Genomic DNA, 22,572 nt, shown 5'->3' on the forward strand with positions numbered 1-22,572 from the left:
TGAAACCTCTCCCTAGAAGTGCAAAATAAGGGATTGACTCTGTGTACACAAATTTGCAGAGGGACAATAGGGTTGAGGTCTGTTATTTCTCACCTCTCGTTATTTATTTTATTTTATTAATTTTAAAACATTTTTGCTGTTAACAAGCATGTTATCTCTGGAGACTCAAATCCACAGTTTGAAAACTGCAAAACTAAGCATCTCTGATGGTATCTTCCAGACTGAGCACTGAGTCCCATTGGGTAGATAGAAAGATTAACCTAAATCTATACAGAAGCCCCTGGAACCCAATAAGATTGGGTCCCTAATCCATGAACTATTGGAACTCATTTACAAAACTTTTCTTCAACATTACATGAATATATCGTCTCATATTATAGAATTAGAATTTATAATCCCTATTCCATGACGACACCTCTTTGAACTATAATGTATCTTTAGATAGGTTTTTTTTCCCCTCAAAAAGCATTTTATCCAAAAAATCTGTGTTTTTGTTTTGTTTTTAATTGATTTTTATCCACCCTGGTATATTACAAGATGAAATAATGAAGGATTGTTCCATGGATAAAAGTTTGTTGTTGCAGATATGATTAAAGCAACTCTGGCTTGTTGGAAAATATTTCTGGTTCTTCTGCAAGATGACATAGTTGTATATAACAATGCTGACATCTATCTTGCTGTTGTCATGTAATATTTTATTTAATCCATTCTGATACAAAAAAACCTTTCTATAAACAAGGCTTTTTAAAGAGAAATGAAGTTCATGTGAGACTCTATGGTCTGAAGTCAGTGGCTTAAGAGAAAGTAAGGGTGAATAAATATTAGGCCAATGAAAGGTTGAGAATGTTTAATTGATTGAAATTAGGGATATCATTATTTACTATTTTGATATCAAACAGAAGATGCTTGATAAGTAGCAACCACTTTACTGTGCAATGGTGGACACAAATATCCTTGTCTTGCCTCTGACTGGCTGTCTCATATATTCATTTTCTTGATCTTAATATATTATGAACAGTAATGGCAGCATGGCTTAATGTAAAGTGGTACAGTGAGAGCAACATACAACTCTTAATGTGCACATTGTGTAACTATTAGGGCTGTCAATCTCCGTTAACTCATGCAATTAACTCAAATTAACTCAGATTAAAAAAATTAATCTCAATGAATCGCATGGTTAAACAATAGAATACTAATTGAAATTTAGTATTTTTGGATGTTTGTCTACATTTTCAGATATATTGATCTCTATTAGAACAGAAAGCAAACTATACAATGCTCGTTTTTTATATTTTTTTATTACAAATATTTGCACTGTAAAAATGATAAACAATAGTATATTTCAGTTCACCTAATACAAGTACGGTAATGCAATCTCTTTATCATGAAAGTTGAACTTACAAATGTAGAATTATGTACAAAAAATAGCAATGTAAGACATCAGAGCCTACAAGTCCACTCAGTCCTACGTCAGCAAATTGCTCAGACAAACAAGTTTGATTACAATTTGAAGGAGATAATGCTGCCCACTTCGTTTACAATGTCACTTGAAAGTGTGAACAGCATGGCACTGTTGTAGCCAGCGTCACAAGATATTTACGTGCCAGATGCACTAAAGATTCATGTCCCTTCATGCTACAACCACCATTCCAGAAAACATGTGTTCATGCTGATGTCGGGTTTTGTTCAATAACAATCCAAAACTGAGCAGACCAATGCATGTTCATTTTCATCATCTGAGTCAGATGCCACCAGCAGAAGGTTGATTTTCTTTTTCGTTGGTTTGGGTTCTGTAGTTTCCGTATCTGAGTGTTGCTCATTTCAGACTTCTGAAAGCATTCTCCACACCTTGTCCCGCTCAGATTTTGGAAGGTGCTTCAGATTCTGAAACCTTGGGTCGAGTGCTGTATCTATCCTTAGAAATCTCACATTGGTACCTTCTTCGCATTTTGTCAAATCTGCTGTGAAAGTGTTCTTAAAGTGAACATATGCTGGGTCATCATCTGAGACAGCTATAACGTGGCAGAATGTGGGTAGAACAGAACAGAAGGCATACAATTCTCCCCCAAGGAATTCAGTCACAAATTTAATTAACACACTTTTTTTTAAGGAACATCATCAGTATGGAAGCATGTCCTCTGGAATGGTGGCCGAAGCATGAAGGGGCTTAGAATGTTTATCATATCTGGCACAGTCCTTGCAACGCCGGCTACAAAAGAGCCACACGAACGCCTGTTCTTACCTTCAGGTGACATTGTAAATAAGAAGCAGTTAGCAGTATCTTCCGTAAATGTAAACAAACTTGTTTCTCTAAGCGATTGGCTGAACAAGAAATAGGACTGAGTGAACTTGCAGGTTCTAAAGTTTTACATTGTTTTGTCTGAGTGCAATTATGTAACGTTAAAAAAAAATCTACATTCGTAAACTGCGCTTTCACGATAGAGATTGCACTACAGTACTTGTATGTGGTGAATTGAAAAATGCTATTTCTTTTCAATTTTACAATGCAAATATCTAATAAAATAATATAAAGTGAGCACTGTACACTTTGTATTTTGTGTTGTAACAGAAATCAATATATTTGAAAATGTAGAAAACATCCAAAAATATTTAAATAAATGGTATTTTATTATTAACAGTGTGATTAATCGAGCGATTAATTTTTTTAATCCTAGTAAATATTTCTCATTTTGTGGGGGGAACCTAGAAAATTTAAGCAAAACAAATATGTTGTAACTATGTTCAGAGTACGGGAAAAGGATTGAGTAAGCATTATCATGAGGGCCCTAGCAAATTCACGGCCACGAAAAACGTGTCATGGACCGTGAAATCTGGTGTTTTATGTGCTTTTATCCTATACTATACAGATTTCACAGGGGAGACCAGCATTGCTCAGATTGGGGGTCCTGACCCAAAAGAGAGTTACAGGGGGGTCACAAGGTTATTTTAGGGGTGGTCGTGGCATTGCCACCCTTCTGCACTGCCTTCAGAGCTGGGTGGCTGGAGAGCAGTGGCTGTTGGCTGGGCACCCAGCTCTAAAGGCAGTGCCCTGCCAGCAGCAGCACAGAAGTAAGTGTGGCAATACCATACATATCATCTTTACTTCTGCGCTACTGCCTTCAGAGCTGAGTGGCTGGAGAGTGGCAGCTGCTGACTGAGGACCCAGCTCTGAAAGCAGCACCGCTGCCAGCAGCAGCACAGAAGTAAGGGTGGCAGTACTGCACTCCCTCCTACCACCACCCCGCCTCCATAACTCCTTTTTGGGTCAGGATCCTACAATTGCAATACTATGAAATTTCAGATTTAAATAGCTAAAATCATGAAATTTCAGATTTTTAAAATCCTATGGCCCTGAAATTGGCCAAAATGGACCAGGAATTTGATAGGGCCCTATCACATAGTATTTTATCACAAATTATAGTATCAGAAAATTCAGATTTTTTTGAACAATAAGACTTCAGGAAAGCAGCCAAAGAGTAAGACAGATGTAATTCTTGTCTTATTTATAGTGAAGTCTCTTGGACTTTGGGAGTTGAGAATTTGAGAATCTTCAAAGGAAATTACCCCACTGTCCCAACTGAACTTAGTGTTTTTTTTATTTCTCCTTAAAGTTAAGTCAAAAGCCCACTGTGCAATGTTACTTCCAGAACTCCAGAGTTTCAGGTTATTCTGATTTGGTGTAAATGCTAAAAAGTTAAAATTAAAAAATCTTTGGCAGCTTTAAAGAAATTCACTGTAAGTTGTATTTAAAATCAAAACAGTTCAAAACACCAATGTCCCAGTGGTAAGTATATACTGAAAATTGCCTCACGAGAGCACAGAAAGGAGATAGTATCCTGGCCATGTCATGTTTTAGGGATGTCAGAAACCTTCCATCCTCTAAACTTTCCTCTTAGTGCTAGAGAAATAGATGGCTCGTTAGTTTTATTATTTGTATTGTGGTCGTACCTAGAGCTCACCATTACGGATCAAAGCCCCATTGTGTTAGGTACTGTACACGCATATAATGGAGTCCTTGTCCCTGAGAGATTAGAGTCTTAGTTTATGATGAGAGATGTCAGGTAGATATGACAGAATGGGTGGGGGAGTACGGGGGAACAGTGAACGATCATGTTTAGTATGAGTGAAGTCGCAGTCTAGTATGCCAGGATTGGCTATATCTGTACACTGTAACAATGTAACATTCTTTGTATTAATAAAATTATAAAATCACAAATCCTCCTCTAGAGTGAGTCTCCACTTCATATGTGATTTCCAAGTTTTCCAGCTTTTGAGGCCCCAAGCCAGTGTCTCTAGGAACGTTAACCAGTTTTAGGGTTTTTGGTGTACCCATTGCTGGCAAGCGAAAGCCAGACTTCTAGTACAAAACGATTAATAAGCATGTCCAAAAAAAAAAAAAGTGCAGGCAGCATAAGATTTTTCTCATGGTGTGGTTCCTAGTTGATAAAAGGACCTTTCAGTAGTCAAACCTATGAGGCATTTCAAGTTCACCGAATCTTCCATTTTGAAGTGTAGACTCCTGTTAAATTCTGGAACTTACTGTTTCGCTCTTGCATTTCAACAGAAAGCTTTAAAAACTGCCTTAAAGAAACTTTAGCTTATATTTGGGTTAACGGACAATCATGAAGGGTGTATCAGAAACCTGTGTTGGCATGTCTAGCATGGTCTTGGCCTTCAGTTCATTTAATCTTTCTTTGGCTGCTTGTTTTTGGAGTTTATCCATTTGTCCTTGCACATTTCTTTATTAAAACCTAAATCTTTTTTAAAAAATTTAATTTTTAATAGATTATGATAAAGCATTTGGAGCACTAAAACCAGTGTCATTTTAAAGGGCCTTTATTCTGGCTGGTAGATTTTTAAAAAATTTGACCTAGCTTGATAGTGGGTTTATCAGTAAATGCTTGTGATGAGTTACTTCATGAATAAAACTCCCATCTTAGCATGAAACTTAAGAGAAAGCAGAACTGCATGGGGGCATCAATTTAGTCTTATACTAAATAACTTTTAAATTTCAGTCCAAAGAATGAAAGTTTGAAAAAGAAATACTGCTAGACATCTCAGAGTAACAGCTGATGTGAGCACTGACAGGGTAGGCACATTTTAAGCTTATTGACTGAGTGCCATTCTGAAATCTAGTTTCTCAGCTTTGCTTATACTCACTATTCCTGAACCTTCTGTAGCCATTTGCAGCCTACTGGGGTTGTTTCGTGTGGATTTCAGATTGTGTTCATTTTTTAAATTTTTTTATTAACTGAATAATCTCTGCAGTCCTTCCCTCAGCTCCATCATCACCACCTTCATTGTGTCATTAGAAAGCAATAATAAGGTTGTTAATAAATAGGAATCTCCTTCATGGAACAGAAAAAAACAGCTTTGTTTTAGTTAAAATTCCTGGTCAGGATCAGATACATGCATGGAACAAGTGGGGTGGAGGAAACTTAATTAAAATTGAAGGTTAAAATTATACAAGAGTGAATTCAGGGCTTTTGAGTGTAGGACTACATGCCAAAGTGACATAGGTATTAGGATAAATGTATTGTTTAATTCTTTTCTCTATCATCAGTGCTCACCATGGCCTGATACTCCTACGGCATTTGTAAACAACAGCCCTACCCCAACACCAACTTTTACCTCTGCTCAACATAGTACCTACAGTGTCCCAGACAGGTAAGTTTCTTTTCTGTAGTTTAATTTGAGGTATTTTTACAAAAATCAGTCTTATGCTTAAAACATTTTCCTTTAATTTGAATGTAGATCATATATAAATATGAAAGCTTGACTACCAATCCCCAAAATTAAGCTGTGGGGGGGCGCGATGTAGGACTTTGGCCAACTTTTTTCAGAACTCTGAAACTTTTGGCATTATTTTTTTCAGTTGTAAAATTATTCCTTCAGCCCCAGGAATCCTATTTTCCCTTCTCAGTATCCACTGCTGGAAACTTAATTTATTGACCCTAGCACAATTAGTAGTAAGTACCCCAGTTAAAAGGAAAAGTACTTGCTAAGGCCTTATCTACATGAAAGTCGGACCACTTGAACTGTATCAGTGAAGTTATAGCAGTACAACCCCCCCCCCTCGTGGGGATAGTAATATTGGTATAAAAGTGCAGGTACCACTCTAACTTATTCCTGTAAGAGAAGCAGGATATTACAGTAAATCTAATCTAAGAAATTCAAAATGAAATACCAGGAATAGCTGCTAAGTAATTAATCAATCTTCCTTCCTTCATTTAAACCAGGGGGAGTCAGGTGAGATAGCACAACTAAAGATGAGGGACCTAGGGGAAGATTTATGATCAAGAGTGTTGTCTTTCTCTCCCTGTTTTTCTTCTGTCTTTCTACTTTTTCATCTTCAAGAGTGGTGGCTTACTGGCAGTAGGTGCTGTAGTTGAAGCACTTACAGAAAACATTTAATATGCATCTCTTTGCTTATGATGGTGTTTGGGAAGGAGATGCCATGACAGTGACAGATTACAGATTTTACCTTCAGACTTGGCCTAATAAGGGTGTTGGGGGGAAGAAGAATGTTTGACAGAAGCGTTTTCTGCAGAGAAAAGCTTTAAAAAGTACGCGCGTTAGCTCTGAAACTTATAGGCTCGGCTGGAAAGGATTGCTTAGTAATCTAAATATCAGGTTTTAAATATTTCATTTGTCTTGTAGACATGTGTTTCACATTTTGGTATGGTTGGCACATCCTTTAGTCTAAGCCTCAAAATAGAACTCCAGGCTAGTATCTATATCAGTCTTTCAGATTAAACTTTAAAAATGGAACCTATCTGAGCTGAATGTTATGTAAGAGTAGAAGTTAGCCTACTATTCTCTCTCATGTTTTGCTCTGGTTGACTGATGCCCTCCTTGTCAGAGGCCTCTACAGTGGTGCCATATGTATAAAATATAAGAAACTGGATTGAAAGGTGCTATATAAATGTAAAGTATTGGTGTAATTTACTGTCACTAATGCAACATTCAGGAGAACCACTAATTTTTTTCAGGGTGTTCAGAAAGCTGATCCTGGCATCTCTACCTTTTTTGTGACTGACCTGTGCATCAGAGGATGGACAGCACCTCTCTTACCTCTTCAATCCTGTGACCACTATTCATTTCTTCCTTTTAAGATAGATGGTTGGATGTGTGAGTTTATTATGGGTGCTGCTTTTTCAGTTGACTAGCAGGGATTAGATTAGGAACCAAGTGATTTGCACAGTTTAAGTGATATTCCTCTTTCTTACAGCATATCTCCACCAGACCAGTTTATTCCCTAAGTGGTCTTTAACCTAGGAATCATGCTGCTGCCATAAAATAGGGATTTTTTTTATCATTTTGGAAATTGAAGGTTACTTTTATCAATAATGTTTGAATGGTTTTATTCTCTTAACTTTTAAAAATCCAGTAATATCATTATTTTTGTTCCACCTCTCCACCATAGCAATTCTTCCTCCCCAAATCATCAAGGAGATGGAACTTCTCAAGGGTCTGGAGATGTGAGTATCTAGTTGCCTGTTTGGTCTTCATTACACAATGCAAACCTTGTACCTAATTGCTGAATAATCAGTGAACTGGAGGCGATTCATACTGATTTCATTATTGGTATGTTCTGATGAAAGGAAATTAGATACTTAATTGTTTTTAATAGTATAAAAAATAGTTGATTTTATTTGTTTTGTTAAAAAAAAAATTAACATCAAAATTGTCGTCTTCAACCCTGTTTCTCACAGCAACTTCATCCTTCAGCCACAATCCAGGAAACTCAGCAGTGGTTACTCAAACATAGGTTCTCTACCTATACAAGGCTTTTTTCAAATTTCTCAGGTATTTTTTTTTAATGTCTATTTAGAGTTTTCCCTCAAGTTTTGGGTGAGAGTCTTCTCTGAAAAATGACTCTGTAAAAATGGGATTGAATAGTTAGTGTCTTTCTGATTTCTAGGCCAAACATTCAGTTTAAAGGGAAAAAGCTGCCCTTAACTGCCGCTCTACAAACTCAACCTGACACCTGAAAGTGAAACTGGGTTCTTTCTTCTGCATTACCACTGGTGGTAATAGTTCACAGACTCAATTAAATGCTGATTCACTCCTTATTTAGGAAGAAAATGAATTGACACACTGGATTAGACCTGTGGTCTGTCTAGTTCAGTGTCCTGTCTCTAACATTGGTCAGCACCATGTCCTTCAGAGGAAGGTGCAAGATTCATAGATACTAAGGTCAGAAGGGACCATTCTGATCATCTAGTCCGACCTCCTGCACAGCGCAGGCCACAGAATCTCACCCGCCCACTCCTATGAAAAACCTCACCTATGTCTGAGCTATTGAAGTCCTTAAATCATGGTTTAAAGACTTCAAGGAGCAGAGAAGCCTCCCTCAAGTCACCCATGCCCCATGCTACAGAGGAAGGCGAAAAACCTCCAGGGCCCTCTCCAATCTGCCCTGGAGGAAAATTCCTTCCTGACCCCAAATATGGCGATCAGCTAACCCCTGAGCATATGGGCAAGATTCACCAGCCAGATACTACAGAAAATTCTTTCCTGGGTAACTCAGATCCCATCCATCTAATATCCCATCTCAGGGGATTTGGCCTATTTACCCTGAATATTTAAAGATCAATTACTTACCAAAATCCCATTATCCCATCATACCATCTCCTCCATAAACTTATCGAGTAGAATCTTAAAACCAGATAGATCTTTTGCCCCCATTGCTTCCCTTGGAAGGCTATTCCAAAACTTCACTCCTCTGATGGTTAAAAACCTTTGTCTGATTTCAAGTCTAAACTTCCTGGTGGCCAGTTTATACCCATTTGTTCTTGTGTCCACATTGGTGCTGAGCTTAAATAATTCCTCTCCCTCTCCTGTATTTATCCCTCTGATATATTTATAGAGAGCAATCATATCTCCCCTCAACCTTCTTTTAGTTAGGCTAAACAAGCCAAGCTCCTTAAGTCTCCTTTCATAAGACAAGTTTTCCATTCCTCGGATCATCCTAGTAGCCCTTCTCTGTACCTGCTCCAGTTTGAATTCGTCCTTTTTAAACATGGGAGACCAGAACTGCACACAGTATTCTAGGTGAGGTCTCACCAGTGCCTTGTATAATGGTACTAAAACCTCCTTATCCCTACTGGAAATGCTTCTCCTGATGCATTAGCTTTTTTTCACAGCCATATCACATTGGCAGCTCATAGTCATCCTATGATCACCAATACTCCAAGGTCCTTCTCCTCTTCCGTTACTTCTAATTGATGCGTCCCCAACTTATAACTAAAATTCTTGTTATTAATCCCTAAATGCATAACCTTACACTTCTCACTATTAAATTTCATCTTATTACTATTACTCCAGTTTACAAGGTCATCCAGATCCTCCTGTATAATATCCCGATCCTTCTCCGAATTGGCAATACCTCCCAGCTTTGTATCATCTGCAAACTTTATTAGCACACTCCCTTTTTTTGTGCCAAGGTCAGTAATAAAAAGATTAAATAAGATTGGTCCCAAAACCGATCCCTGAGGAACTCCACTGGTAACCTCCCTCCAACCCGACAGTTCGCCTTTCAGTAGGTCCCATTGCAGTCTCCCCTTTAACCAATTCCTTATCCACCTTTTGATGTTCATATTGATCCCCATCTTCTCCAATTTAACTAATAATTCCCCATGTGGCATGGTATCAAATGCCTTACTGAAATCTAGGTAAATTAGATCCACTGCATTTCCTTTATCTAAAAAATCTGTTACTTTTTCAAAGAAGGAGATTAGGTTGGTTTGGCACGATCTACCTTTTGTAAAACCATGTTGTATTTTGTCCCATTTAGCATTGACTTCAATGTCCTTAACTAATTTCTCCTTCAGATAATGTAGGCCCTTCTTCTCCCCAGTTGGGTCTCCTCCTAATTCCTAGTAGTTACAGATTGGTTTAAGCCCTAAAGCATGAGACTTAATCTCTTCCAAAAATTTGTTAGCATTAACTAAAACAACTTTGGATATTTATTCTTATTCATATGTATAGCTGATCACTTTTTGAATGTTAATATTTTTGGCTTCAACACAATGTAGCAGTGAGTTCTAGTTTCTTCATATGGTGTGTGTGAAGTATTTTTTTTATTGGTTTTGAATTTGCTGCTTCATTTTATTGAAATCTCCCTTGTTCTTAGAGCATGTCAGTGTAGATCCCACTGTAGACATGCATATGACTGGAATTTCTTGAGTAGCAGTGTCTGTTGGGGCTTCTTGTACACCCTGCCATATCATGCTCCCATGTGAGCGCATAAAGAATGGAATAGCCAGTCCATTCTTACCACCCATGGCAGCAAAATGGAACATGGTGAATATCTGACCATAGATGTGGCTCAACCTTCTTCAAATCTTGTGAACTTCTTCAGAACTCCTTTGATTACCTTCCTCTTCAACTGCTGGGATCCTATTCACCTGACTGGACAGGTATTGGAGGTTAACCCGCCCTCTAAAGAGCTCCTTAACATGACAGACTTGAAACCTGCAGGCTTCAAGCCCTGTTCATGCTGCGCTGGACTAGTCCCCCTAAAAGATTAATGGAGTAGGTGCCTCTTCTGCCTTGTAGAATCACACATACCAAGAAGATGTTCGATGTGCCTGATGTTTCTTGCTAGATTATGTTAAGTCCTAAGACACAAGGTTCAAATGCCACTTTCCAGAACAATCCATAAAGGTCTGTCTTAAGGCCTGAGGAGACAAGTTCCAAAATCCTGCTAGAAGACAAGCCAGGCTCATTCAGCACCCTCTGCAGCAGACAAGGTACCAGTGTGAACAAAACAGCACCACGAAAGAAACAGGGCACAGCTGCTATGGCACCAAAGCACATATCAGCATCAAAACAGGAACCACCAACTACAACGTCAAAGTCTAGCACCAACAGGTTGCTTAAAGCATAGTGGTAGAGACTCCAGACAGAACTTTTGGTGTCCTCCCAAAAAGACAGGTAATGCAAAGCCTCTGCAGAGAAATCCACCAGGCCTTGCATAGCATTGAGGGCTAGGGAAATGGAGCAGCCTGTGGCACCCAAGACCACACCAGCACTGACCCTGGCTCCATGACCTACCCCCTCAGCATCGACAACAACCATGGTGAATGTCTCACTCTGGAGACAGACAGCAGTGGTAGAAGAGAAATACCAAATTGAGGACATCCTATCAGTTCTTGGCCTGGGATAATATTACCATCCCAAGAAAGAAGGGGCTGCTTGACCGAACCAGGCCCTGTGGCAGGTGCCAGTCATAATAATGCCCACCAGGAAACAGATTGAGAAGAGGTACCAAATACCTTTTAACAAGGTTTGAGTATTTCTGTACTCACTCCAACCCAGGCTTCTTACTTGTGTTCGTGGTACAGGAGAAATCTAAGTTGAGCAAGAGTACAATCCAAGACCTGGACTTGAAAAGGCTTGACCTCTTTGGGAGAAAGTCACACTTTTCTGCCTCTCTACAATTGCATGCAGCCAACTGCCAGGTCTTACTGGCCTCATATAACTTCTTAACGTAGTACAAGGTGACCCCTCCCCCCCCCCCTTCTTGCAGTGCTCCACAAGATGCCAGAGAGGTGGTAAGAAACATAATCAAGGGTTGAGGTTGTGTCAACTGGTAGCCTGGATGACGCACACAGTCACAATGAACATCTCCAGCACTGTGGTGAGATCTGTGGTAACTACAGTGATGTGAAGAACTTTGTGGCTCCAAGTATTGGGTATCCCGAGAGAGGTAAAGGTCACAATGAAGACTTAACCTTTGTGGACACAGAGCCCTTTAGCCAGCAGAGTGCTCTGTACTCATTAAGACTCAAAGGCCACCTTAAATTCCCTGGGGAATTGCACCCTAGCCCCATATCAAAAGCCATACAGTACTCACCCGCAGATGAGGCCTTGGATGCCTGCATACCAGCCCAGGCATCCTGAATACCAGGCACAGAAAATACCATGGTATGACAGAGGGCGCCAACCTTCTTCCTCTTTGGCAATGCACACTGCTCCTATGACATGCCAGCAAATTTGATTGCACAGCTTGGAACCACATCAGAACTGGTCAAATGAGCATTACCTTCCAAAGCCACCGTCCCTGTTCCACTGGGCATGGTCTGCCATTATATCAGACAGATGGGTATTAGAGATCCTTTCCATGGCTACCCCATCTAATTCCGCTCTTGACCCCGCCCACCACTTCTCTGACCCTCTCGTGCAATCAGAGGTGGCCTCATTGCTTTTAGGAACCATAGAGGAGGTTCCAAAGGAATGCAAGGGAAGAGGCTTCTACTCTCAGTATTTCCTAATTCCAAAGAGGATGAAGACCTTCTTCCCCTTCTTATCTTAGACCTGAGGAGACTCAACAAATACAGACACCATAGCCCTTCAGTGTCTTCATGGCACCTAGAGTGCAAGGCAGTAGTAGGAGCATCCTAAGTGGTATCCTTACTTGGATGACAGGCTGATCAGATGCAGATCCCAACAGGAGAGTGCAACAGCCTTGGATAAGTTTTCTCTCTGTTCCCCCAAATAGAATTCCACATGAGTAATGAGAAATAATCCCCAACAACATCTCAGATGAGAGGGTTTATAGGAGCTGTGTGATCAACTCCCTATTAGTCAGTCTGCCTGCCATACAGCAGAGTGCAGTGTCACCAGTTGACGGTAAACTACCTGTAGTCAAACCCAACTATGATTGTGTGTGCATGTCTGGAGATCTTAGGCTACATGTTGCCATGTAGATATGTGACACTGCTTGCCAGAATTCATCTTCAGCCCTTACAACTGTGGCTAAGGTCTGTGTATGCCCTCTCTGGACACCATGTGAACAAAAAAGTCAACAGTCCTGTCCCACATCCTACAAGAGCTGATGTGGCTGGATCCAGTGAACATCCAGAAAGGGATATGACTCTGTCCCCTCCCTGACTGACATTTATCACAACCAATCCAGGAACAGGGTGGGATGCTCTCATGAACCACCTGAAGGTGCAAGACACACGGGTCCAGGATCTGTGATTATATTTTACCATCTTGAAGCAGAGGGCCATCAGTCTAGCCTGCATAGTGTTCCTGTCCCCCTCTGGAATTCCATGGTACCAATCCTCACAGACATGTCCACTATGCACTATATAAAAACAGAGAGGAATGTGGTAATCCCATCTCTACCAGGAAGCCATCAGGATCTAGAAGCAGTGCCATCACTACAGGATTATCCCATTGTCTATATATCTCCCAGAGGTCGTCCTCAATCTGGGAGACATTTTATGGAGGCATGCAGTGGTCAAATATGTGGTGGTAGTTGAAGTATGTTTTAAACCTCATATTCCATCAATTAAGAACCCCTCATTGTTCACAGAAGACAATACCAAATGCACAAACTTCTATTCCAGAGAAAATATAAACCCAAGCTTGTTGCTGGATGCCTTTCTTCTCCGGTAGTCTCTGACTCGTATATGCCTTCCCAGTGATTGTTCCCTTTAGTCTGTAGTGATCTAGCAGACCTCACTGATTCTTTTGCAGTCTTTCTGCTTCTGATGTACTAAACATTTTGTTCATTTTTACATATTTAGCTAATTGCTCTTTGAAATCCATTTTGGCTCTTCTTCTTGCCTGCTATAATTTATGCTGCTGTCTGATTAGTGTCAAGTTTCCAAATTTTGAAGGATAGCTGTTTTGGTTCAAGTAACTTCATGAACCTTATCATTTCACCATGCTGCTTTACACTTTGCTGCCTGGTTCTCTTTTTGTTCAGTGGCATGCAGGTCGTCTTAGTCTATGGTTTTCTTAAGTAGTATGCATGCCACTTCTAAGGATTTTACTTTCTTTGTTTTGCCTTTAGGGACTTTTTGACTACTCTCATCATTTTTTAAAATCAGTCTTTCTGAAACTGTCACTGTGTCACTTTTTGGTATCTTGCATCCCCCTAGAATTTTGACTCTAATTATGTTGTGATCGCTCTATTACTTAGCAGCACAGCTAATGACACTTGGAATTAACTCTTGTGTGTTGTTTGAAAATAAGTTGAGACTAGCCTCTCCTCTTGCGTTCCAGAAATAAGCAATCGCTTAAAATGTTGAAAGTGTTTCTCTAAACTTTGCCCCATTGTGCCATTTAGTTTATATGTGAATAGTTGAACTCTCACTTTATATTTTTTTTTTTTAAAGGTTTTGCTGCCTCTGTGTTCTCTCAACATTCTGCATTAGGTTTCCTTTCTTGATCCAGAGGCCAGTAACATAGCTGTACTAATATATTTACATTCTTAAAGCTTAGGATTCATATCAGTAATACAAATTCAAATGCATGGTCCTCTCACTTAGAATGATTATCTCACTAGACTCTATGGAATCCTTAAGATGCAAGATGACTACTCTACCTAATTGGCCTAGTCTGTCTTACATAGTTTATAGCCAGGTATTACAGTATTCTACTAACTTTTGTCATTCTACCACATCTCTAATGTCTATTATATCGGAATCGTCTTTTGTTCTGAGGAATTCTAGTTTACTTACTTTTGCTTTTTAAGCTTCTCATTTGCACATAAACACTTGTAAGGTTGTTGTGGGTTTGGTTTTTTTTTTGACAGATTTTGTTTTTATTTAACACCATATTCTATTATTTCTCTGAAGTTTCCTCTGGTTTTCCTGTCCCTCTTCTAGATCAGTTGCATTTTGTGCTACCCTTTATTGGCTACATAGTACTATTCCTTATAATTACTGATATCTTTGAAAGATGCTCAGCTCCTGTCTTCTTCCCCCAAGCTCCTAGTTTAAAAACTCAGTCAAAACCTAATTCATTTTGTGCCATCAGTCTGGTTCCATTTTGATTAAGCTGGAGCCACTCCTTCTGTATAGTCTCCCTTGGCTAAAAAAAATCCTTAGTGTCTAATAAATGTAGACCTTTCTGCACCATCTTCTCCACTACACATCAAAACCCTGAAGTACCTCTGCCAAGCTGGAGCTGAATTTTCAGACTATGCCCTCAGTGACATCTATGTAAGCTCTTATTCAGTAGATTTGCAGAGGGGCGTAGGCCTTAAAAATCAGAATTCAATACACAATTCTGTTGCACAAGAAAGAAATAGAACTGAACATGTTATGCTACTGCTGTGTTGGCTCTGCAAGGCTTCTAGGATTAAAAAATGGGGGGGGGAGGGGAAATTGTCATGTAAGCTGATCTGACTCTGAATACACCCTAGGATGCAGCTGTCTATATTAGGAAGGTGCCATTTTTGCATAATCACTTTTCAGAGTAGAACTGCACTTAATATTGTGGTCTTTTTATTGGTTGGCAGATGGTAGAAATAGTTATTCCTCTGTAAATGTGGATCTTGATACCCTTTGTGAGACTGTTCTTTAGTAACTGACTCAAATTAGAGAAGGTTGGAGGTGAAGTAGACAGCAGCTGATCTTGTGGCATAGCATCATATGTTGCCAGAATTTGGTAAAAAAAAAATATATATATATATATGCTGAAGCCCTACTTTCTGAGGTTCTTCATACAGTTAACATATGGACATCTAGCAACTGTGGTGGGTGTCAGAGGAACTTCTTTTTCATCCAAATTTTCTGATATGCATAATCTTTCTAGTGAACAGCAATGTAACCAGAGCATTTTCAGTGCACACAGTCTAGAATAAATGGTATCACAAAAGCTATACTACAATATAAGGATCATCAGGCCGTGATAAAACAATACTTCTATTGGTGTATTTTTTTCCTCCATTTTGCATCTGACTGAAACATTAGCTCAGGTGTCAGACTATTCGCAAAAAAGAAAAGGAGGACTTGTGGCACCTTAGAGACTAACAAATTTATTTCAGCATAAGCTTTCGTGAGCTACAGCTCACTTCATCGGATGCATCTGATGAAGTGAGCTGTAGCTCACGAAAGTTTATGCTCAAATAAATTCGTTAGTCTCTAAGGTGCCACAAGTCCTCCTTTTCTTTTTAGCTCAGGTGTAAATCTCTTAACCTCTTCTTAAGCCAGTTAAACTATGATTTATCTATAGAGCAGTCTAGTATTTTAAAACCATTTTTACTAAAACAGGTGACATTTTGCAGTCATATTACCTGATTTTCAAGGATGCTGAATTAAGCTGGAGCTAGGGGTACTACTTTCTCTGAAAATCAGGTAATTATTTCTTAGTGTCAGCAGGTACTTGTGTGTTTTACAGGAGTCTTATAAAAATCATCTTAGTCTTTGCTGTTGATGATTATCTTGCAGAGTTGTATTGTTTTTCAAGGGCCAATTTTTTAACTTGTATTTGTTGAATATTGGATTCTTTTGAGCTTCCTTGTCCTAAAAGAAAGTAGCTAAATCCTGCTCTTCTGAATTTCTCCAGGTGCTGATTTATTAAAACTGACAAGAGAGGACCTGGTACAGATCTGTGGTCCAGCCGACGGTATTCGGCTATATAATGCACTGAAATCCAGGTAAAATGCCAAGTTTACATTTAAGTGTTTTTGTCCAATCACAGTAATGTGCCTTTCTTAGAATAGGGGATTTGGGAGATATGAATTGAGAATTAGGTTGGCATATGCCTGTTTAGCTGTCTCAGGAGTTGGCAGTAATGTGCTCAAAAGAAGACTGTTTTGTGTGCACCTTCAGGGCAGGCTACAGATATGATGCAGGCACTGATGAGTTCAAAGGTAGACTGTAAGACTGGTAGCAATGCAGTTGGGCAGTACTGATTTCTTGAAGACGGATGGGTTTGTTGCCAAGAGACAAAACTTCTCATTTAGGTGAGCTATAAAGAACCTAAATTTTTTGAGGTCATGGCTGCTAAATAATTAACAAATACAGAATTTTAATTACAAATGAAACTGATAATACATATTTAGTAACATACTGTCTTTATAAGAGCTGTAATTATTGCTATTCAGTAGCTGTGCTCCAGGATTCCATTGTAAGCAAGTCTTGTGTCTGATTTTAAATTGTTGAATTAATTTTTAAATTTAAATTTACTGGCATCTCAATGGGTCTGAGACTAGATCATTAGATTAAGCCACTGGTGATAGTTTGTATTTGGTGTTTTTTGTTTGTTTTTAAATAGATTGTAAAGCAGCGAAATTTTAAATACATTGTTAATGCAAGGAAACTGAAATAAGACGGATATAAATCCTTCATATCGTTTTTGGGCAAGTGTTTGTTTTTAAAATTATATGATTCCTTTGTAAATTGCAGGTCTGTTAGGCCCCGTTTAACAATCTATGTCTGCCAGGAGCCACTGAGGAGCATACAACTGGAAAGGCAGCAAGATGCAGCCAATGGTGATGATAGCAATGGTGCAATATATGGTATGATCATACAGTGCTCTTTTTATAACTTACTAAGCAATGAAAGGTTTGAAATAAACACGAGGCGAGGAAAAAGAGGAGCTGCGAATAGATTTTCAATGAAATATAATAGTTTAGACTAATTTATAAACTGCTAGAATTGTGGCTTTACTCATGTGCATAGCATCAATAAAAATGTATCTAGAAAGTGAGTATACAGAGGAAAGTGGATTAATGGTGACACAGTTTTAGCATTGCAGAGATGACTGCACTCCTAAGACTTTAAGCCAGAAATGGTATATATGCTTCTATGATGGTACACATCACACCTTTAAGAACAGAAAATTTAATATAAACTAGGCTTTTAAGTGGCTTGAAAAAAATCTAAGGTTTTGTTTTTGTTGCATGGATAATGTAGTTAATGAGCATTCAAATGATCCATGGTGGTCTGCCAAGAAATTCACTTTAGGTGAATGTACAACTGTAATTGAAGGAACTTATGTTCATATCCATTTCAAACTGATAGGACTTTGTATACTTGAAATGAAACTAGTGTGGTTTGGATAAGGAAAAATAGCTGAGGAGTGTATTAAAGCATGTGATCTTACTAGTGTTTGTCTGGCAGGTAATGGCTGTTTCCACCACTACTGAGAATGTAACAGAGTACATTACAGAGCAATCACATTAAAGAACAAGTAAATCCACATTGCTTCTATTAGAGTCACTGGAACTACCTGAAGCTAAACTTCTCTTTCACTTACATCAACTTTTTGGAGGGAGTGGAGACTTTCCACAGGAAATCTGATTGGGGGTGGGGCTGGAGGGGTGGTATGACTGACTGAAGATCGTATACCAGCACTTAAACACTTCCCAGCCAGGAAACTGGGGCAGAGAGAGGGAGTATCTATATGGAGTACAGTAGAACCTCAGAGTTATGAACTACCCAATCAGCCTCATAGATTCATAGATACGAAGGTCAGAAGGGACCATTCTGATCATCTAGTCTGACCTCCTGCACAGCACAGGCCACAGAATCTCACCCACCCATTCCTACGAAAAACCTCGCCTATCTCATTTGGAACCAGAAGTATGCAATCAGGCAGCAGCAGACACCCCCCCCCACACACACACACACAAAAGCAGTGAATACAGTTCAGTTGAATACTGTGTTAAACATAAATTACTAAAAAAAAATAAAGGGAAAGCAGCATTTTTTTCTGCATAGTAAAGTTTCAAATCTGTATGAAGTCACTGTTCAGTTGTAAACTTTTGAAAGAACAACCACAACATTTTGTTTAGAGTTACAAACAACCTCCATTCTCGAGGTGTTTGTAACTCTGAGGTTCTACTGTATGTCCTATGTTAAATAAGCTAAACTTCCTCTTGGGTAAGTTTAGTTTCTCTTTAAATCTGATAATGGCTAACACATCCAAGGTTCAAAATTGCTGTGAAAAAGGAGGGGGAGGGGCATATCCAAATATGTAACTGCTAGACATTTCTGCCTTTTTTCATTTATTAGCGCATTCCCGGCAACATGTATAACAAATCTGACCAAAGATTGATATCAGTTGTTTAAGTGACATTGGTATAAAGTTGTTTTTTGGTTTTTTTTTTTTGTTGTTTTTTTTTTTTTTTTTTTTTTTTAATTTTCATCTCTGGGGATACACAATTGTATAAATCTATAAAATTCAAAACCAAGCATTAAACTGCCCTCAGCCATGCTGCTGTTTGGAAAATAAGAAACTTTAACAATGGTTTATTTTGCTGTACACCCTCACTTTTTCTATCATATCAAGTTGTATAAAATTGAAGGGGGAGATTAAGGGGGAAATCATCTGGGTGGACTCTGTAGAGAGCTTTCTTTGCAAGAAAACTCATGAAGCAAAGTGATTACAGTCTAGTACCTCAGGCCAAATTTATTATCTGCCTTAAAAATAGAATATGGTAGATAATGTCATGGTTTAAAAGTTTTCCAGTCATTTTTATAGCAGAACTAAAATGGATTTTTAAAGGTAATTTTGTACATGTAAAATTTGTCCTACGGATGCTTTGAAGGTTGTTTCACTATCAAAACAAATGCAGACTAACCCTATTCATAGAACTGTGCTGAAAATTGATCACTCTGAGATTGAAGGAAAAGTCATGGTCGTTTGTGCACATGAATGAACTAGAGAATGGGAAGAATCAGTGTTTGCCAAACAAAGGACAGCACTGTAGAAAAAGGTATTCAAGTTTCTAAGAAGGTATTGCAGACCAAGAACAGTTTAAAACGAACCAAAAAAAAAAGTGAACTTTAAAGTGGGGGGATGTAAATTTTACAACTCTACAGGAATGTGTTTTCCTAAATGATTATCAATGACCGTATAATTCTTATTAAAAGTAAAAAGCTTTTTTCTTCTAGTTTATCATGCAATCTACTTAGAAGAAATGGCAGCCTCAGAAGTCACTCGCAAGCTTGCTTTGGTGTTTAATATTCCTTTGCATCAGATTAATCAGGTTTACAGACAGGGTCCTACTGGTATCCACATCCTCGTTAGTGATCAGGTAACCAAATTTTTTTGTTTTTAAAAACTTTCCCATTGTTTCATTTGCTTTTTTAAATAAATTATTTCAAAACTGACAAGTTTCCAAATTAAAAGTTGGTAAGTTTTAAGTTACCAGTTGTGGTTTATTTTAGAACACATTTGTATCCACACTTTCTTTAGGCAGGTTTCTCTGAGCACCACTGCTTTTTTCTCTTGCATAGTATGTAGCACACCCTTAATGTCTTCTGATACTTAGAACTTGTGTTTTTCATAGCAACAGGGTGACTGGAATGAAAGATTGAAGTTCTCCTTTCTTCACTCCCAAAGGTCAAAAAGACTTTCCATAAAACTCAGAGTAGAATGTGGCTTAACCAGATTACGGTGTGAGTGGTTATCCTAGTACATAATTCATTACTGGCAGTATAGTAATGACTAGGGCACAAGGGATCTGAGAGAAGGTCCCAGTAGTATATAATATTTGAACATTAATATTTTCATGATGTTGCATGTACATCAATTGTAATAATATGAAGTCTTTACCTTGCAACAGTAAAATAAAAAAATAAAATAAAAAATTCTAAGTTAACTGACTCTTTGGTTTGTGTAATTTATCTCTATCTCTTCCTCACAATTAGTAATTTAGGAACTGAAAGATTATGGGAATGAGATTTACTATGTAGGCAGTTAATGATGAAATGCAATTTGTCATCTTAACTAGATACATATTGAAGAAACATAGTATGCAAGTAGCAAGGTTTATTGTTAGCTGCAAATTACTTAAGCAGTTCATGCAGACAAAGATCCTAGCCACACAATGCTGGAGCCCTTTAAGTAGTGATGTTGTAAATGAAGTATCAATAAATTACGCTTGTACTTATACTTTGACATTTTAGTAGCTCCTTTTGGGGAAATCTAGTATTTTGTACTAGTATATTTTGTATATAACTACATATACTGAGAAAAATATTATGAAAATAGTTGCACAGAGTGCCTGTTTAGAAATATTTATGGATCACTTTGGCATTCAAATTGCTTAACTGGCTTGCTGGCCTCCTAGATCGAAGTGGGCAAACGATGGCCTGCGGGCTGGATGTGGCCTATCAGGGCTTTGGATCTGGGCCGTGGGATTGCCACCCCTCTGGCACCGGGGGTTCTATACCGCTTCCAGAAGTGGCCAGCACTATGTCCCTGCAGCCCCTGGGGGGGGGGGGGGGGGGGCAGAGGGCATTGTGTGCTGCTCTTGCCTGTAGCCACTGCCCTCGGCAGCTCCCATTGGCCAGGAAGGGGGAATTGCGGCCAATGGGAGCTTCGGGGGAGGTACCTGCAGGTAAGTGTAGTGGGTGGAGCTCTTGGTCTCCACCCCACCCCTCCCCCTGTGAGGCGGCAGGGATGCGATGTGGGCAGCTTCTGGGAGCAGTGCAGGGCCAGGGCAGGCAGGGAGTCTGCCTTAGCCCCGCTGCACACCGCTGCCACCCTGGAGCTGCTCCAGGTAAATGCCCGAACCCCCTGCTACATCCCTCCTGCACCCCAATCCGATGGCCTGAGTCCATTCCTGGACACTGCATTCCCTCCATGCCCCAGCCCTGCATTCATGGCCCCGCATGCAATTTCCCCACCCCTATATGGCCCTCAGGCCAAAAAGTTTGCCCACTCCTGTCCTAGATGGTACAAAGTTGGGATTTTAATATCTCCTTTTTCTTTCTAGATGGTTCAGAACTTTCAAGATGAGAGTTGCTTCTTAGTCACCACAATAAAAGGTATATTATTGTTTGTTTGTAATAATGGAGATAGCTGGCCTAAATAGCTTCTAGATTTTAACTAAGAGGCAGAGTTTTGCTCATAGACATGCCAGCAGTGTTGTTTCTACAGACAAGTAACAGTTCAGCCAAGTAAAGTGACTTGAGGGAAGGAGGTGGAAACTATTGCTTTCAACTCCAAATTAAGAGATTTTATAATAGGAAAGGTCTAATGCTTTTTCTTTTAGATAAACCTTCATCTAGAGATTGTTACTTATTAGGTATAAATCCATGCCAGTATGCTGTCTTGAAAATTTGAGTGAAGTAATCTGATCCAAATCTAATCCCCAAATGTCACTTTAAAACTAATAATTCACAGGATTTAAGTTCAATTCTAAAGCACTGTTGTATCAGTGCTCACTAGTGTTCGAGATACTCCAATAGTACTTTAAGTTATGTAGGGATAGAAATATACCACAGTGGGTAATAAAAATTGAAGATTGCAGCCTTCTATAAAATTTAACTTTTTAGAAAGAATTTTGTGTGCAGCCTGATGCAGGACAAATTTACAAAGGTTAGAGAGCCAACAGATAGAGCATTATTTTAGGTAGGGTTGGTACGAATCCCTCTTGTGATCTTGGTGTATATGCTATTCTAGCTGGCTGTTCCAATTCACATTTGTATAAAACTAAAAAAAAAAAAAAAAAAAAAAAAAAAAAAAAATCATTTAGTGGCTGCACATGCTTAGCTGGCATTACATGCATACTTCTTCCTGCTTTCTAGCTTGCTTCATCACTATCCCTAGCCTAGTCTCCTCATACTTCCTGGTGTTGCTTACATCCCTCAGATGTGTTTTCCAGCCCCTATTCCTTCCATATTTGCGCGCTATATACAATGCCTTACAGCTAATACATAACAAATCCAAATGCCTTGGATTCATCACTTTTACATCTACAAGGTGTTAAAATTTATTTGTAGGGGGTCTCTTAACATCATACCAGGAAGCTTGTGTTTGTGGCTTGTCATTAATCAGATCTTTTGGCTAAAAATAAAAAATAGCAGC

At 39.0% G+C, this 22,572-nt stretch overlaps 2 protein-coding genes and 1 long non-coding RNA gene across 12 annotated transcripts in view; 2 read left to right on the top strand and 1 right to left on the bottom strand.

Annotated features, from left to right (window-relative positions):
* The window catches only part of FBXL2 (F-box and leucine rich repeat protein 2), a 463,505-nt gene that overhangs the window by 311,203 nt on the left and 129,730 nt on the right, over positions 1 to 22,572 (bottom strand). The window lies entirely within an intron of this gene.
* The window catches only part of UBP1 (upstream binding protein 1), a 62,282-nt gene that overhangs the window by 37,213 nt on the left and 2,497 nt on the right, over positions 1 to 22,572 (top strand). For 2 of the 7 annotated variants that reach the window (XM_043508836.1, XM_043508838.1), the window contains 7 exons: positions 5,564 to 5,667; positions 7,427 to 7,481; positions 7,716 to 7,809; positions 16,315 to 16,405; positions 17,157 to 17,269; positions 19,650 to 19,792; positions 20,048 to 20,328. In XM_043508836.1, coding sequence (XP_043364771.1) covers positions 5,564 to 5,667; positions 7,427 to 7,481; positions 7,716 to 7,809; positions 16,315 to 16,405; positions 17,157 to 17,269; positions 19,650 to 19,792; positions 20,048 to 20,173 — 726 coding nt within the window. In that variant the 3' untranslated portion in view covers positions 20,174 to 20,328. Of the gene's footprint in view, positions 1 to 5,563; positions 5,668 to 7,426; positions 7,482 to 7,715; positions 7,810 to 16,314; positions 16,406 to 16,580; positions 16,715 to 17,156; positions 17,270 to 19,649; positions 19,793 to 19,992; positions 20,329 to 21,478; positions 21,531 to 22,572 lie in introns of those variants that run through there. The other 5 variants (XM_038392194.2, XM_038392196.2, XM_043508837.1 and 2 more) reach the window with 4 other exon arrangements.
* On the top strand, positions 9,840 to 16,272 carry LOC122458910. Its single transcript, XR_006279237.1, has 2 exons — positions 9,840 to 15,724; positions 15,929 to 16,272. It is a non-coding gene; the product is annotated as an uncharacterized LOC122458910 (long non-coding RNA).

Source organism: Dermochelys coriacea, chromosome 2 (genome assembly GCF_009764565.3).
Source record: "Dermochelys coriacea isolate rDerCor1 chromosome 2, rDerCor1.pri.v4, whole genome shotgun sequence".
Lineage (NCBI taxonomy): Eukaryota > Metazoa > Chordata > Testudines > Dermochelyidae > Dermochelys > Dermochelys coriacea.